The 18617-nt window shown below is 38.5% G+C and overlaps 1 protein-coding gene across 1 annotated transcript in view; it reads left to right on the plus strand.

The window, feature by feature from the left end:
- The window catches only part of Rc3h1 (ring finger and CCCH-type domains 1), an 81534-nt gene that overhangs the window by 28563 nt on the left and 34354 nt on the right, over positions 1 to 18617 (plus strand). The window contains exons 5-8 of the mRNA XM_050130656.1: positions 284 to 459; positions 5569 to 5769; positions 9582 to 9714; positions 16316 to 16434. Coding sequence (XP_049986613.1) covers positions 284 to 459; positions 5569 to 5769; positions 9582 to 9714; positions 16316 to 16434 — 629 coding nt within the window. The remainder of the gene's footprint in view (positions 1 to 283; positions 460 to 5568; positions 5770 to 9581; positions 9715 to 16315; positions 16435 to 18617) is intronic.

The raw sequence follows: 18617 nt of genomic DNA on the forward strand, positions 1-18617 counted from the left end.
TTTAAATACATTGTATTGCTTGGGGTTTGTTTTGTTTTGTTTTTATTTTTGTTTGAGACAAGGTTTGCTGTATAGCCCTGACTGTCCTAGAATTCAGTCTGTAGATTTGGCTTACCAGGAGCCCAGAGAGTGCTGGGATGGAAGATGTGCACCACTATGCCAGCTCATTGTATTGTTTGTTAATTGCATGGTATTACGTTGCTCTTCAGATAATGGATTTATGTCATCTTTGTTCATGATACACTTTGATTTGTACTTTTTTTTTTTTTTTTTTTTTTTTTAGCAATGCAGGAGGAAGCACTGAAGCTTGTCTTGCTGGCCTTGGAAGATGGTTCTGCTTTGTCACGGAAAGTGTTGGTTCTCTTTGTGGTACAAAGACTGGAACCACGTTTTCCTCAAGCCTCTAAAACCAGCATTGGACATGTTGTTCAGCTCCTTTACAGAGCCTCCTGCTTCAAGGTATGGATCTAACTAAACTCGAGTTCAGGCTGGAACATTGCTTTCTCTCCAGACTTTAAATGTCGACCTTGTACTTTAATACAATTTTCTGTGCTTTCCTAAAAATAATCAGCATATTTTTTTCTTTTTTAAAGAAGGCAGATTGTATTATATTCCAGTTAAGTTCTATTGTATTGTTGTGTTTCATTTGTTTGGTCTTGTTTTTGGTTTGTCTGCACTGGTGGAAATTGAATCCAGAGCCTTCCATATGTTAGTCAAGTACTCTATTGCTGAAATATAGCCTCAAATTCTAGGACTTAAATGAAGAGACTAATCACTTCTTATTTCCCACTGTCTTAGAATTTCTACTTTGTTAGGGTTTCTATTGCAGTGAGAAAACACCATGACCAGACTTAGGAAGGAAAGAGTTTATTTTTCATACACTTCCACACTATAGTCCATCATTGAAGGAATTCAAGACAGGAATTAAGCAGAGTCTGTGAAGGAGTGCTGCTTACTCAGCCTGCTACCTTATAGCACCCAAGACCACCAACCAGCCCAGGGGTGACGTTGCTCACAGTGAGTTGGGCCTGCTCACAGCAATCATTGATGAAAAGAATACACCACAGATTTGCCTACATACCAGTCTAGTGGGAGCATTTTTTTCAGTTGAAGTTCTATCTTCCCAAACAACTGTTTAGTTGACATAAAACTGGCCAGCACACCCACCAAGACTGTAAGTTTGTTCCTACCCAGGCTGTGGTAGCACGCGCCTTTAATCTCAGCACTCAGGAGGGAGAGGCAGGGTAATCTCTGTGAATTCAAGGCCATCCTGGTCCACAGAATGAGTTTCAGGGCTATGGAATGAAACCCTGTCTCAAAAACAAAAACAGAAGCGGGGGAGGGGCTGTTCCTTAAGTAATTGTGCTTGTACAGTTCCAGACATCCTTACCATTTGGCTTTAGTATAAAAGATAATGCTGGGCATATTTTCTTGTATTCCAGGTTAAATCTTCACTGTCTCAAACATTGGTAGCCATCATGTGACTCTTATTGTTCATCCTGTTTTATTTTCCTATCTTTTTAAAAGTTTTCTTTCTTCTGATATAACCTACAACTAATACTTTATTAGCTTGCTAGCTATAAGAAAATTCCTGAAATCACCATAATTCTTCAACTGATACTCTACTGAATGGGGTCTCAGTTTTTTGTATGGACTTAAAACCACAATTACTCTCTTCAGTCCAGATTGTCTCTAGATATAGTATTTTACATTTATTGTAATGGTTAAAAAGAATAATGTAATGCTTCAGTGAATATAATTTAGAATATATTTGAGAATGTCTATGCTTTCCATGTTATTATTCTTTATGTTGTAATTTTTTAAAAAAAGCGGCACGTGAGGGAAAAGACTGCTTGCAACAGAGTTCAGATGGAGAAGGTTTTTTTGGAGGAGGAGGAATGTGAATGGGAAAGCTGAGGGGGGAGGGGTGAGAGGAAAGACCAGCCTTGAGGACAGGTGTGGTACAAGAGAGGCAAAGGCAGAGAGACAGGCAGAGAACCAGAAAGAGAAAAAGGAAGAGACGGGGAGGTGGGCAAGGCCCACCTTTTAAAAGGAAACATAGCAAACACACACAGAGATCCTCTTAGTGGCTGGCTGCAGCTGAGGATGTATCTTGAGAACCTTAAGGGCAGGCCAGTACAGATGCCTGAATACTAACATTCTATCAACAGAAACAGACAGAAACAAATTATATGAAGTTTCTTAGGTGAAGTCCTTTCCTAGTATATATGATGCCCTGGATGAGTTAGTATCATGATCAATTAATAAAGCATTTAGCAAGTATTTAAATAGTATTTTGTTGTTCCTATTGTTTTTTGGGACAAAGTCATTGTGTGGTTTGGCTGGCTTAGATAACTCAGTGATTTTTCTACCTCAGAATTATAGTTGTATGCCACTGTATATAGATATAAAATTTTTAAAATTATATGTATACTAAATTTTATTTATTTTGTGTAATGTGGGGAATCGGGGGTAGGTGGGTATGCATGTATAACTGTGTGCATATAGAGATAGAGGATAGCTGTGGATGTCGGTTCTCTTTTCACCACGTGGATTTCAGGAATTGTCATCAGGTCTATCTATCATCAGGTCAGTAAATCAACAAGTCACCAGATTTGGCAGCAGGTATCTTTACCCACTTTCCCATAGTGCTGGCTCTAGAAAATTTTAAATTCTAATGTCATTTAGGTTATTTAGTTATTACTTTTGGGGGGGGGTGCAGTTCGAGGCAGGGTTTCCCTGGCTGTCCTGGAACTTGCTTTGTAGACCAGGCTGGCCTCAAACTCAGATCTGCCTACCTCTTCCTCCCGAGTGCTGGGATTAATGGCGTGCGCCACCACCGTCCTGCTTAGTTATTACTGTGTATGTAAATGTGTGAGTGTGTGCCATACGTGAATCAGATTTCCTGAAGCTGGAAGTTGCAGGTGTTTGTGAGCCACTTGACAAAATGATGCTGGGAACCAAACTTGGATTCTTTAAAAAATTAGCAACTGCTCTTAGCATCTGAACCATTTCTCCAGTTTTGACCTTTTAAAAAATAATTAAAATGTAAGAAAATTATTGGAATGTTGGGCATGGTGGTGCATGCCTTTAGTTCCAGCACTTGGGAGGCAGAAGCAGGGGGATCTCTTTGAGTTTGAGGCTGTCCTAGTCTACAAAGCTACAAAGAAGCCCTGTCTCAAAACCAAAAAATAAAAAATAAAATAAAGTGTGTGTGTGTGCGCGCGCACGCATATGTGTGTGTTCGTGTGTAGACGCTCCCATGCCATGGCATATGAATAGTTGTCACAGGACAGTTTTGTGACTTGGTTTTCTCCTTCCACTTCTGTGTGGTTTCTGGGGATTGAGCTCAGGTTGTTAGGCTTATGCCAAGTGTAGAGCATCTTGCTGTCCTGCATAACCAGTTATGATTATTTTTAGAATGATGAAGGTGTTGGGAATATAGTTCAGTGATAGAGTTTTTATGGAATATCCAAGGCTCTGGGTTCAATCCTCAGCACTCACAACCCAAATAAAATGTCCAAGGAACCACTGTATCATGTAGAAAGCTTATTCTACCTTTTAAAGAGGGTTAGCCTATGTTGAGGAATTATTTTCATACATGTATATGTTTTAGGGGGCTTTTGTCTTTGGAAAATGGCAAAATGTAGTTAAGTTTTTCTGACTACAGTACTTTTGTGTTTCTTCACTTGACTTCCTAATGAAAACTAGTTAGAGCTTACTTTTTTTTTTTTTTAGCTTACTTTGTTATAAGGATGAAGTTGTGTTGTTTCTTTTAACACCATACTTGAATCTTTCTCTGAGTCTGTACTTTTTACTTCATAAAACCCAGTATTGCTTTAGAAAAAAATACGAGTACATTTTAAAATATTTTAAGTTTGATTTATAATTTCTGACTGTTGTACTCTGCAGTGTTCTTAGGCAAAAAGTTTAAAAATGGAAATTTTTTACATTAATAACATGGGTCCTTATGGGAATAAAAGGTTAACACAATAAGATTTTTACTTTTGGCAATATGGGGAAGACCACTCTGCCACAAGTTACAGCTCCAACTTCCAAATACCTTTTAAAATGTGTTAAGGAATTGGTGAGTCTAGGTTAGATTTATTTTAAGTTTTTAAGCCTTTGGCCTAAATCCCCCTGACTTAAAGTATAAGTTACTGGGATAACAATAGCACTTATGTCAGACATGCTACAAAATTTAAAGTGAGTTAATACAGCATTATAATGGTTTCATTAGGTAATTTAATATACCGGCTAGCACATACCAAGGTAGCTTTTTTAAAGAATATTTTTGAGTTAAGCAGTGATGGCACATGCCTTTAATCTCAGTGCTCGGGAGATAGAGGCAGGTAGACCTCCAAGTTTGGGCCTAATGGTCTACAGAGTGAATTCCAGGGCTACACAGAGAAATCCTGTATAGGAAAACCATATTTATGTAAATATGTGGAGTGCAGATGCAGGCAGAGGCTGGAGGCCTGCATCAGGTATCTTCCCCAGTTGCTCTCTACTTTAATTTTTATGGGGGTGGTCTCATTGATTGAGATAGCTGGGTACAAGCCTAAGGAGGTCTGTGTCTCTTCAGTGTTCTTTATAGAGGTGGGTCGTGTTGTGTCCCCCCCCCCCCAATCTGGTTAGTACTGGAGATCTGAAGCAAGTAACCACTTTACCATGTGAGCCATCTCTCCAACTCCCCTCCCTGCCTTTTCATTTTTTAAAAAAGGTTGTTTTTTTGTCTTAAAAAAAGACTTGGTTTTTGTTTGTTTTTGCAACATTTTTCTGTAGCCCTCCCTGTTCTCAAACTTGGTCCTGCCTCAACCCCAAGTACTACCACATCCAGCTGCAAGTTTTATTACTAAAAGTTAATCTCTTCCAGCATCTCATGCTCTATACTTTTTGGCTGTGGCCTGTTTCACAAAACTCAATGGAAAGATTAAGATAGTTCAAATTAGTCACATTTAAAATTACACACATTGGAAGTTCTGTTATTAGTGTCAGATAACTTATTAGGTAAGTCCTAGAGTTGTAATCTACATTGTGAAGAAGGTTTTTTTTTTTTTTTTTTTTGCGCTCATTACATATTTTTTTAAAATGTCTGTGTACAAGTATAATAAACTGTATTGTTTCTATGAGAAGATTTTGACATCTGTGGCTGGGTATGGTGTTGCAAGTCTTTAATCCCATCACTTGTGGGTGCAGAAGCAGTCAGATCTTTGAGTTCCAGGTCAGCCAGAACTATATAGTGAAAACTTGTGTCAAAAAAAAAAAAAAAAAAAAAAAAGTGTAAGATTTTGACATCTATAATGGGAGATGTATTGAAGGCAGAATGGTGTATCTTGCTATTGCTGCTAAAAGGAAGTTATTATTTTGAAATTTTTTGTTGGGACAATGGCACAATGGTAGTCTTGGGACCCACATAAAGAAGAGAACTGATTCCTATATGCCTGCCACATGCAGTGCTCATACACATCAAACTAAGACATGCAAAAGTTACAGTTTTTGTCTACATGTGTTTATATAAAATAAGAGACTTGTGTTATTAGATTTTTTTGTGTGTTTTTTTTCTAGGTCACCAAACGTGATGAAGACTCTTCTTTGATGCAGCTGAAAGAAGAATTTAGGACTTATGAAGCTCTGCGACGAGAACATGACTCCCAGATAGTGCAGATTGCTATGGAAGCAGGCTTAAGAATTGCACCAGACCAGTGGTCCTCTTTGCTTTATGGAGACCAGTCTCACAAATCTCATATGCAGTCCATTATTGACAAGGTAGGCTCTTTTTGTTCCTTACCTCATGAATAATTTTGGAGTCTTAAGTTATTTTGTAATTAGAATATCAACATAATAGTATATGTCAGATTTCTGTAAATGTGGCTGAGAATTAGATCACAGCTAGTCCTTCAGAAGGACATTTGGTTAGTGTTGCAGTGCTTCCTTCAGCTGGTCTTTGCCCACGTTCCTAGTCATCACTGCTCTTCCTTTATTATTCTCTTTGAATTTGGATTACCATAATAGTTACAGCGTATTTCTAGGTTTATTTTTTTATTTTTATTTTATGTGTATTACTGTTCACGTACATGTATGTCGGTGCTTCACATAGTGCCTAGTTCCTGAAAAAGCCAGAAGAGTGTAGTAGAAGGGCCTGCTAGTTGGGGTGTCTGTCCTGCCCAGTTCCCACAGCCAGCAAGTCCCAGAGTTATAAATTGATTAGCCCATTAGCTCAGGCTTTGTATTAGCTCTTATAACTCATATTAGCCCATTATTCTTATTATTCATGGCTCAGTAACTTTTTCAGCAGGGTAGGTCACATCCTTCTGTGGCCTTCCTCTTTCCTAGAATTCTCCTGTTCTCATTGTCCCACCTCTACTTCCTGTCTGGTTGACCCGCCTATACTTCCTGCCTGGCCAATCAGCATTTATTTAAAACATGATTGACAGAATACAGACAATTCTCCCATACCAGAAGAGGGCTTTGGATTTCCTGGAACTAGAGTTACAAATAGTTGTGAGCTTCCACGTGTGTACTGGGAGTTGAACAATATCTGGAAGAGCAGCCAGTACTTTTAACCACTGAACCATCTCTCCAGTCCCTAAACCCTGTTTTCAAATGCTTCTATCTAATCTTACATAGTTCCCATTTAATGAATGATCTGTTGAGGCTTTATGATTCTCACTCAGAATAATTTTACATATACTAAAGTTACCTTCTTCCATGTTAAGTTTGAAATTTTCAGTAAGCTTGTTTTTATTTTATCTACTGTCTCTTTTGATGTGAAGACTGCTAGAAGTAACTGTTAGGTCTAGCTCTATTATTTATATCTAATGCAGGGATGTGTTTTCTTTAAAACTGCAGTAATGGTTTAAGAGTTGTTGCATATCGACCTAAAATGTATGAATGTGGAACAGAAAGTCTTAAAGCACTGTGTAATATTATGTTGTAATTTGCTAACTAGTATTAGTATTTATTTAGTTTATCCTATTTCCTTGAATATTTAAAATTTCAGAAATGACTGTCAACTCGAAAGTCCATAGTATATTTAATTTAAAGATAGGGTCAAAATCTAAGAGTATTTTAAAAAATATTTAGCATTTATTAAATACTGTGTACCTGGATGATCTTAAGTAATTTCCTTTGAGCAACCTTACATTATCCCTTCCATAAGGGATAAGAACCAGAGAAGTTTGTACACTTTACAGATATCTAGGTTATTGTCTAGTCAGTGTTGCATTGCTATGAAGAGACACCAAGGCCATGGCAACTCTTATAAAAGAAAGTGTTTAATTGGGGCTGGCTTACAGTTTGAGAGGTTAGTCCATTATCCTTATGGCAGGGAGCATGGTGGCATGCAGTCAAACATGGTAGCTGAGAATTCTACATCTGAATCTGCAGGCAGCAGGAAGAGAGACAGAGAGCTACTGGGCCTGGCTTGGGCTCTGAAACCCTAAAGCCTATTCCTGGTGATACACTTCTTCTAACAAGGCCACACACCTCTTAATCACTGTCAAGCAGTGCCACTTCCTAATGACCAAGCATTCAAATATGTGAGCCTTTGGGGCTATTCCTATTGAAATAACTACAATTGAAGTGTCTTCCAGAGTGGAGGCATGGGAATTTAGAAATACAGTAAAGAATACAAAGATACGAATGAAAATAATAAAACGCAGAAACATAGGATGGTATCGGGAGGGAAATTCACCCATGTTTTATTTTCCAGCAGCTTAATATACCCCTGACTTCAAAAGGTAGGAGTAGAACAAAAGGACTGTATTAACATACAAATTGAAAGTCATTGGGTGCATTCTTTGCTCATGCCCTAGACCAAACACTTTAGGCAGACCACTCCCTGGGTGGATTACCTAGTTATTTCCATAAAGGGAACTAGAACTTAGTTGGATCCTTAGGCTTTTGTTTTAGGTAAGAACCAACTACTTCCCTATTTCAGGAGCACAATGTCTGGCAACTAGCCACACCTGTTGAAGCTGTTCTTGAGAGCTGAACTCTGATTTACATATAGGTGGGACCTTTGTTTCAGTAGGAGTACCGTAACCTTGAATGAACTAAAAGCAAGTCCCAAACTCTGTGTCCTTTGGCCTCTTTGGACCTCCACACTATAAAGTAATGTGGAGAAACCTTGTCTCAAAAATCAAACAAAAGTATTAATCATAATGAGTACTTGGGGGAAAGAAACGTGAGCTAGCAATTCACAAAGATGCTATCAAGATCTAGGAAAGAATTTGACCCTAGAGTATACATCTAAATATTTGGGTTTGGTGATACATGACTTGTTTGTATCGCCTAGGAAGATCAAGATTTCACATCTAAACAGTGATTTAAGATACATAAATTGAGTTTGTCTCAAAACAAAACAAACAAAAAAATTATATGTATATTAAAACATAAAGACATCCCAAGATTCTAATGGTAGTTGTGTTAATTTTTTTTAATGTATGTTTTTGAAATAACCTTTTACAGAATGAACTTTTTTTTTTTTTTTGAATTTTCGAAACAGGGTTTCTCCGTAGCTTTTGGTTCCTGTCCTGGAACTAGCTCTTGTATACCAGGCTGGCCTCAAACTCACAGAGATCCACCTCTGCCTCCCAAGTGCTGGGATTAAAGGCGTGCGCCACCACCGCCTGGCAGAATGAACTTTTGAGAGAGGAATTAGCTGCCAAAAGAGCTAAATGTTTTCAAGTAAGAACTTGTAGTTACTGTTATGAGAAAAATCAGCATTTTCCCAGCTGAAAATCATGTATGCATGGTCAGCAGAGGGGAGTTTGTGTGAGAGCATGTCTCAGAAGTCTGACAGAAACATACAGCCTTTAAGAATCCCATGCTAAATCAGAATTTTTTTTACAATATTTTTTCTTTGACAATTTCATTTTGATCATATCTACTCCAGCTGCCCATTCTCATTTTCCATACCCCATCTTACTCAAGATGATGTCTTCTTACTTTGATATTCTCTTTTTTTCCCCCTCACACTATCCCACTGAGTCTAGTTAGTGATACCTGCATGCACATGAATACAGGGTCATCCACAGGAACAGGGACACACTACCAGGGTCCACATCTTAAAGAAAAGTAACTGTTTCTTCTCCAGCAGCCATCAGTGTCCTAGACATTCAAAATTGTTTAGACTATTTAATAAATGAAATTTATTTGTGCAGTTGATATATTTAGTGTCATGATCTTTGGTCTTAAGAACTTGAACACATTCAGTATGACTATACTCAGTGGCATTATTCAATCATCTCATTTTCTAGGTTTTATACCTTCAAATTTCAGTTATATTTGGAAAGACTACCAATAACCCAACTAAAAGATGGTATCAAAAAAAAAGGCCTTGCATTTCAAGTCTGTGATAGCAGAGGAAGCTTATTATTGTACATAATGTACCAACCTGTGGTTAGAGAGATCTTGTTTAGCCAGCAAGTAATTCAGTCTGGCCAAAGTATAGGTTAGGTGGATAGACACAAACTAAAATTAATAAATTGCAAAAATGAAGGTGTAAATAAACTGTGTTTTTAAAAAGGGTTTTAATGTTTTAAATGACAAATTAATGCTGACCTTTTCTTTTTAAGTTGCAGACCCCTGCCTCCTTTGCACAGAGTGTTCAGGAGCTAACAATTGCTCTCCAGCGAACTGGAGACCCAGCAAACTTGAACCGACTAAGACCCCACTTGGAGCTACTAGCAAACATTGACCCTAGTCCAGGTAAAGCCAAGAGAAATTAATGAACTATTATATGTACCTCAGTATTGCTTGGTGATTCTTCAGTTACATTTTGTACATTCCTCTAAAGTTTCCCAAAGTCGTTTCCTAGATATTTTCAGCAGTATTTTAGGTTTTGCCACAGATAATGTCCTCTTTATCTCATTAGTTCACCTCAACTAAAATTCATTCAGTACTTTATATTGTACTGCCTTGCTCACTAAGAAAATAGCTCTCCTCCCACACCATTCTGTATTTTAGTCTTTTCACATCTGTGCCACAACTTTTTTTCTCAGGTTTCCTTTAGTGCCTTCTTACCCCATCTTCACATAGATTGTTCCATTAATAGTACTTGGGCATTTCTTTCTCACCCCTCCTTGACCTGAAATTGTTAGCTGAACAATATTTTAGCTGCTGTCTTCTCAAGGTTTCCTTCTAAGCAGAGGTAGCGCTTCATACAGCTATTACAGTTTCCTAGTTACTACTTCTGGAGACGATGTCGAACTCTTGAGCTACTTCCTATATTTTCAGCACTTATAATTGGTTGCCTCTTTGCTACAGAAAAGCTTCCGCTGCTTTATTTTTAATATACATCACTGTTTGAGGAGGAATTGCTTGTACATCCCAGCCGCCTAGATAGAACCTAAATAACCACATAGAAACTATTAATTAAATAACTGCTTGGTCCATTAGCTCTAGCTTCTTATTGGCTAACTCTTATATTTTAATTTAATCCATTTCTATTAATCTGTGCATCACCACGAGGTCTTGGCCTATTAGCTAAAGTTCCCAATATCTGTCTCCAGCAGCTCCATGGCTTCTCACTGACGCTGCCTCCTTTCTCCCAACATGCCATTTAGTTTTTCTTGCCTACCTAAGTTCTGCCCTATTAACAGGCCAAGGCAGTTTCTTTATTCATTAACCAATAAACACAACACATAGACAGAAGGACCATTTCCCCTTTTGTTTAAACCAAAAGGAAAACTTTAACGTAGCAAAATTACATATAAAACAGGTATCAAGGGCTGGAGAGATGGCTCAGTGTTAAGAGCACTGCCTGCTCTTCCAAAGGTTCTGAGTTCAATTCCCAGCAACCAAATGGTAGCTCACAACCTTCTGTAATGAGGTCTGGTGCCCTCTTCTGGACTGCAGACAGCCACACAGGCAGAATATTGTATACATAATAAAAGAATAAATATTTAAAAAAAAAAACAGGTATCAAGCAAGAAATAGTTAAAATATTTACATCTACTTTATCTTATCACACATAAGGAAAGTTATTACTATAAATTCTTCAACTCCATCAAAGACCACAGAAGGATACAATATTACCTAAGTAAACTGGAAGTGCATTGTAAGCAACTTCCAGAACTCTAGAATTGACACAGACTTCTCACTGCCTGGACATCCATCTTTAGAGCCCATAGCATCCAGCAGACTTCCATGAAGCAGGAAATTTCAAAGATAGGTCTGCTTTTATTGGCAGTTTGTTAGTCACTTTCTTCTGCAGAATATCTGGCAGACTCTTTCATGAAGCAGGAACCCTGAAGGATCATCTCACCGTTAGGCAAGTTCAGCAGTCATTTCTCTATGGGTCCTGCATTTCCAGTTAAGCAGTCCAGGCAAGAGCAGCTTCTTGCCCAAATGGCTAGCAAGCTCCATAAGTAGCCTCTTTGATGCCTATCTTCCTCTTGAAGTAATTGGTACTGCCAGGAGCAGATGTGTCTCATTGTCATGAAAAGTTCTAAGTTATTAAAATACTTTATTTTATTTTTCTATTTATTTATTTATTTATTAAAGATTTCTGCCTCCTCCCCGCCACCGCCTCCCATTTCCCTCCCCCTCCCCCCAATCAAGTCTTCCTCCCTCATCAGCCCAAAGAGCAATCAGGGTTCCCTGCCCTGTGGGAAGTCCAAGGACTACCCACCTCCTTCCAGGTCTAGTTAGGTGAGCATCCAAACTGCCTAGGCTCCCACAAAGCCAGTACGTGCAGTAGAATCAAAACCCAGTGCCATTGTTCTTGAGTTCTCAGTAGTCCTCATTGTCCGCTATGTTCAGCGAGTCCGGTTGTATCCCATGCTTTTTCAGACCCAGGCCAGCTGGCCTTGGTGAGTTCCCGATAGAACATCCCCATTGTCTCAGTGTGTGGGTGTACCCCTCGCGGTCCTGAGTTCCTTGCTCGTGCTCTCTGTAAAGCAAAGGACACTGTCACTAAGACAAAAAGGCAACCCACTGACTGGGAGAAGATCTTCACCAACCCCGCAACTGACAAAGGTCTGATCTCCAAAATATATAAAGAACTCAAGAAACTAGACCATAAAATGCTAATCAACCGAATTATAAAATGGGGGCACTGAGCTGAACAGAGAATTCTCAACAGAAGAAGTTCAAATGGCCAAAAGACACTTAAGGTCATGCTCAACTTCCTTAGCGATCAGGGAAATGCAAATCAAGACAACTTTGAGATATCATCTTGCACCTGTCAGAATGGCTAAAATCAGAAACACCAATGACAGCCTTTGCCGGAGAGGTTGTGGATAAAGGGGTACACTCATCCATTGCTGGTGGGAATACAAACTTGTGCAACCACTTTGGAAAGCAGTGTGGCGGTTTCTCAGGAAATTCGGGATCAACCTACCCCTGGACCCAGCAATACCACTCTTGGGAATATGCCCAAGAGATGCCCTATTAAAATATTTTAAATGCCATATTCTGTAGTTCTCTGAAAGATTTGAAGAATACCTATCCTTCTAAAATACATCTCTGTACATGTAGAAAAATCTAACATAACTACGGTCTTGACTATTATAGATGACTCTATTAAGTAAGCTATATTTCTTAATTATACATTACATTTCTAAATGAGCGGTACAAACACAGTACCTTAATCAAGAGCACAATTATACATATAACAAAGTTGACCTTAAATTTGTATCAATAAACCAAGATCCATACCGATGCAAATTATCTATATCATATCCCCCTTTAAATATAAACATTTATAAACAATATTTGGGAATATGGGCATAGTTATTTCTCTCCAAACTGCTTCCTGTTTTATTAGGTAAAGTAAGTTTTTGAGGGTATTTTTTGGGGTGTTCACAGCAACCTTTCAGGGAGGCTTGGCCCATCAAACCACACCAGTCTGGAAGTAATACACAGGTTCTCATCCTCTGTGGAAATAGGAGAAGAACCGCTTTTCCAAAGCAACATATCCTCAGACCCAAATTTGGAAGTCATGATGCCTTATAATATACATGCTGGTTTAGCTTCTTTAAAACACTGCTTGGTCCATTATCTCTAGCTTCTTATTGGCTAAATCTTACATCTTAATTTATCCCACGTGACAGTGGCTTACCAGCAAAAGTTTCGGCATGTCTGACTCTGGTAGAGTCTCCATAGTGTCTCTCTGACTCCGTCCTTCTTCCTCCCAGCATTCAGCCTAGCTTTCCCTGCCTACCTATGTTCTGCCTTGCTATAGATCCAATGCATTTTCTTTATTCATTAAAGGTAATCACAGTACACCAAGGAGACTCCCACATCACATCACCCTACTTTACCCCCATCCACAAAAGTAGTGTCTGTGCCCTTGGAGCTATTTCCTCAGTATTCTTAGTATCAAGAGTTACCTCTGTATAAAATAGATTTCCAAAGAGCTCTGTCAATGCTAGTATCATCACTCCAGACCCATTTCCCAAATGCTTCCTGATGTGTACCATGATTTGTTCCATGTTTCAAAGTGAGTTCATCTTTATGCTTATTCTTCTAGTTGTGTTTATTTTTCATCTGAACGTTCTTTCTCTTGTTCTACATACCCTTTGAGACATAGTTTATCTGTTCTTCTGGTAAGTCCCTTGAGGCCAGTAGAAAGCACTGGATCCCCTGGAGCTAGAGTTACTACTGTTTGTGAACTGCCATGTGTGCCTGCTGGCAACTGAACCTGGGTCTTCTGTAAGAACAGACTCATTTTTGATGCTGACTGTTTCTCTAGCCCCCCCCTACCGCCAGCATGGCTTGTCATTGTCATTGAATCAATTTTCTTGACTTCTAAGTCACCTGTTCTGTCAGTTTCATTTGTCATCGCCATCTGCTTATTTTACATTTCCATAATCTCTGCCTTTACTTTTTGAATGTCAATTTATACCCATTCCCAAGAAAGATTATATCTTTAAATATCATTATTGAACAGATTTGCCACATTTTAATTGCTTTGTATATCTTTTTAATAGTTGTTTTTAGGATGCGTGGTTGAGCCCATCTTTAATCCCAGCACTCGGGAGGCAGAGGCAGGCCAACCTGGTCTACAAGAGCTAATTCTAGGACAGTTTCCAAAGCTGCAGAGAAACTCTGTCTCAAAAAACTAAAAAGGAGCCAGGCGGTGGTGGTGCACGCCTTTAATCCCAGCAGGCAGATCTCTGGGAGTTTGAGGCCAGCCTGGTCTACAAGAGCTAGTTCCAGGACAGGCACCAAAGCTAGAAACCCTGTCTTGAAAAAACCAAACCCAAAAAAAAAAAAAAAAAACCAAAAAAAAAAAAACAAAAACAAAAAAATACACTAAAGAAGGAAGGAAGAAGAAAGAGTTTTTAGATTTATTTTCTGTGTATCAAGGTTTTGCTTGCATGTGTGTGACTGTCTTCATGCCTGGTATATTTGGAGATCAAAAGAGGATGTCAGATTTTCTGCAATTAGAGTTAAAGATAGTTGTGGACTGTCATGTTGTTGGATTTTTTTTGTTTGCCAGTTTGTATTTTTAATTTCGTTTTTCTAAAACTTAAGTAAATTTGTACTTCGTTCAGTGGTATAAATTCATCTCCCTCCTCACCTTTTGGTGGCACAAAATATAATGGCATGTGTTTTAATCGATGGTTCTTTAGGTTCAAACCCTTTCCCCTAGCACTGTGTTGTTATGTGTGTTATGAGTTCTTCATGCTGCTGCTTCTGTGCTCAGAAATTCTACTGTGTATTTCCATACTCAGAATAAAGTTAAATTTTTTTTTTCTGTGATGTAAGGTGATTTAAGATGAGCTTATTTATCGTGATCTTCTCTTCCATTACCTCTGTTTAAGTTTGCCGCCACACCAAGGTCTTTACACTTGCTCTTCTCTCTGAATAATGTTTCTCCCTTAATAACATTACTGAACATAGTTAAACCTTTCTTTTGGGTCTTTAACCATATTTAACTTTGTTTCTCTCTTTTTGTTTTATTTTTAAGCCTCCAGGAGTAGAAACCAAGATCTTGGAACATGTTAAGCAATACTGTATTATATCCCCCACCCTCATTTTCAAGGAGACATCTCTGTTTAAAGTTTACACATGCTTGTTCCACTTTCTTTGCTGTGTTTTTTCAATTCTTCATTATCTAAGTACTCTTACATTTTTATCATTTATCGTATTGTCTAGATCGTCACCTTGAATATAGTGGGGGAATTTATTTTTATTATTAATTACTTCTGCAGCAACTAGAGTAATAATAATGTCTGTTGTTTGCATTGCTTCTGTTGAAGCATTGCCCCGCCATGCTTCTCGCCATGAAGATAAATAATGGATGAAACCTCTGAAACTATAAACCAGCCCCAATTAAATGTCTTCTCTCTCTCTCTCTCTCTCTCTCTCTCTCTCTCTCTCTCTCTCTCTCTCTCTCTCTCTCTCTCTCTCTCCCTCTCCCCCCCCCCCCCCCCCCCCCCCCCCCCCCCCCCCCCCCCCCCCCCCCCCCCCCCCCCCCCCCCCCCCNCAGGTAGGGCTAGTTGTCTTTTGTGTGCTTTTCCTGTATTTTAATAAAACCTCATTCTCCTTCCTGGAGTTAAAATGCCATTTGTGTTTTAAAACCCAGTTCAAATACCATCAACAGTAGTCTTATATAGAATTAATCTATGAAAATGTCTTCTCGGTTGGGCAGTGGTGGCCCACACCTTTAATCCTAGCACTTGGGAGGCAGATGCAGGCAGATCTCTCAGTTTGAAGCCAGCCTGGTCTACAGAGCTAGTTCCAGGACAAGCTCCAAAGCTACAGAGAAACCCTGTCTCGAAAAAACCAAAAAATAGATAGATAGATAGATAGATAGATAGATAGATAGATAGATAGATAGATAGATAGATAGAGAATGTCTTCTCACTTTATTCTATGTTAGTATGTGTTACTGTGTGTGTTGTGGGGGCAGTTTAAGAGAGGGTTTATTTCAGCTCTCAGCTCAAGGTATTGTCTATCATGGCAGGGAAGTCAAGGCAGGGTGAGCTTGAGGCAGATGCTCACATCATAGCCACTGTCAGGAAACAGGGAGGAATGTAACTATTGCTTAGCTTACTTTCTCCATTTTATACGATCCATAATCTTCTGCCTAGGAGATACTAGGGGATAGTCTTTTATATACATTAACATAATTAAGAGAATCCCTCACAGGCAAATGCAGAGACCCATCTCAGGTGACCCTAGGTCCTTTTCATTTGATACCACTAATCATCACAGATGAGTAAGATTCTGAAAGCTCTGTCTGTAATGATCAACTTGATTGCATCAAAGTTAATTGCATCAAATACTTCTTTCATTGGTTTAATATTGGATAAAACATTGCATAAGATTATAGATTGTTTAATTTTTAATTTTATAGATGCTCCTCCTCCAACATGGGAACAGTTAGAAAATGGCCTGGTTGCTGTACGTACAGTAGTACATGGACTGGTTGATTATATTCAGAATCACAGCAAAAAAGGAGCAGACCAACAGCAGGTAAGAGGTTGCTGTTTGAAATATGCAGATAAGTCACTCTAGGTATACCTAGAAACTGGCCAGTATAAGTAGAGATACAAAATAGAAAATAATGATATAGATATTTTAAGTTTCTGACTGTAGGGGCTGGAGAAAGTTTCTGTGGTTAAGCGTACTGGCTGCTTTTCCAGAGAACCCAGGTTCAAATCCTAGCACCCACATGCTGGTTCACAACCTCCTGTAACTCCAGTTTCAAGGGAATCAGATGCCCTGTTCTAGCCTCTGTGGGTACCAGGCATGCACTGGTGCACAGACAAACATGTAGGCAAAACACCCATACATATAAAATAATTTTTAAAATTGTTTTTCAAAGAAAAAAAACTGTAGAAATTATAAGTTAACATGGTTAGCAGTTAGTGTGTTTGTGTTGCTTAAGTAATTTTATTTGACAATGATTCTTATTGGTCATTGTTTTGGGGTCATTTTACATCAGATATGACAACATTTGATGGATAAAATTTGATTCTGTGGTAAAGCTTATTTTATTTAAAAATGATTACTCTCTTCACTTTATATTACATTTCAGTGTAATAATGTCACTTTTGAAACCAATGTTGTATCACTAGTACCTATCATATATTTGTAGTTTTTTTAATCTGTTGGTATTTTAAGGAATTTCATTAATAATGTTTATATTCACTAGTGTGCAGAGTTATCTTCTAATTTTAAAAGATTTTTTTACACTTATTTCTGTTTATGTGTGGGCATACACGTTTAGGTGAGAGGGCCTTGTGGGTCCTAAAGATCTTGGGTTGATAGGCTTGGCAGCATCACCCACTGAACCATCTTGCTGGCCCAGATTTTGTGGGTTGTTTTTTTTTTAATGCGCAGTTATATGATAACTACACAAATGTTAAAAGAGTGTAAATTTTGAAAGTCTTTTTGTTTTATTTTTTGTGAGACAGGGTCTCACATAGCCCACTCTTAATCCCACTGAACAAGTATAAAGACTAATTTTTTTGGCCAAATTATGCAAGCTTTGTTAAGCAGAGCTATCTCCCTAAAATGGGGTTTATATTAGCCCCTACAAGACTAGAGGGTTGGGTTTTTGGTTACATAAAAACTTGGCCCAACATATCAAAAATTGTTTGTTAGAACATCTTACTTATCAGGGTGAAGATTAGGCTATAGGTTGTGGAACATACCAAATTCCAAAAATTGGGTCAAGACATGGTCGAACTCAAGTTTTACAGGAAACAGGAATGAACTTATTTTGACCTTATAACAAGATAGAGTCAGGCTGTTCCATTGCTCCCCTACCATGAGCTCACTGTATAGTTGAGAAAGACTTTGAACTGCTTGATCTTCCTTCCTCAACCTCTAGATGCTGAGACTGCTGTTAAAGTCTTAAACTCTTTAAAATATGGAAAGAGAACCCTGAAATTTATTGAGGGGGGAAAAAGTTCAATATTTTTATGCATATGTTTTTTTTTTCCTGTGTATATATTTGCAACATGGTTGGCCTGGTGCCCTCATAAGTCAGAAGAGGGCATTGGATCCCCTTGAACTCAAGTTACAGATGCCTGTAAGTCTCCACTTGGGTGCAGGGAATTAAACTGAATCCCCCTTAGTCTACAAAAAATGCTCTTAACCACTGAGTCATATCTAGCTTATTAATAATTAAATTAAAAGTTTTTGGTACCACGTGTATTTGAGAATATCAGCATGTTAGAACTCCTTTTTTATTTTCTTTGAGAAGTTTATATAGTGGTGAGCATGCTCATTGCCCAGCCCCTCCCCTTAACTCAGACTTGCCTGTACCTCCAACTTAATGTTCTCTTTTTTAAAATTTAAATTTCATAGCCCAACTGCAATTTGTACTATCTATATACTTCTGAATGTAAGAGCAGCCCTGGAGCATGGTCAACATACTTCTAGTCGTCCTCCTTCATGAGTCATCACTGTTCAAAGCTTCTCAGTTGGTTCAGGGGCTCATGAGCCTTGTCCCATTCCATGTCAGAATCTTGACTGACTCTACTTTATGCAGGAGATCACAATTGCTGACATTCATGAGTGCACTGGTGTGGTTATGTACAGTCTTTCTGCCAGACTCCTCATCCCTGTTGAACTCTTTTTTTTTTTTAATTTTTTATTAATTTATTTATTAAAGATTTCTGTCTCTTCCCCGCCACCGCCTCCCATTT

Source organism: Alexandromys fortis, unplaced genomic scaffold (genome assembly GCF_014885135.2).
Source record: "Alexandromys fortis isolate MF-2015 unplaced genomic scaffold, M_Fortis_MF-2015_v1.1 scaffold_346, whole genome shotgun sequence".
Classification (NCBI taxonomy): Eukaryota; Metazoa; Chordata; class Mammalia; order Rodentia; family Cricetidae; genus Alexandromys; species Alexandromys fortis.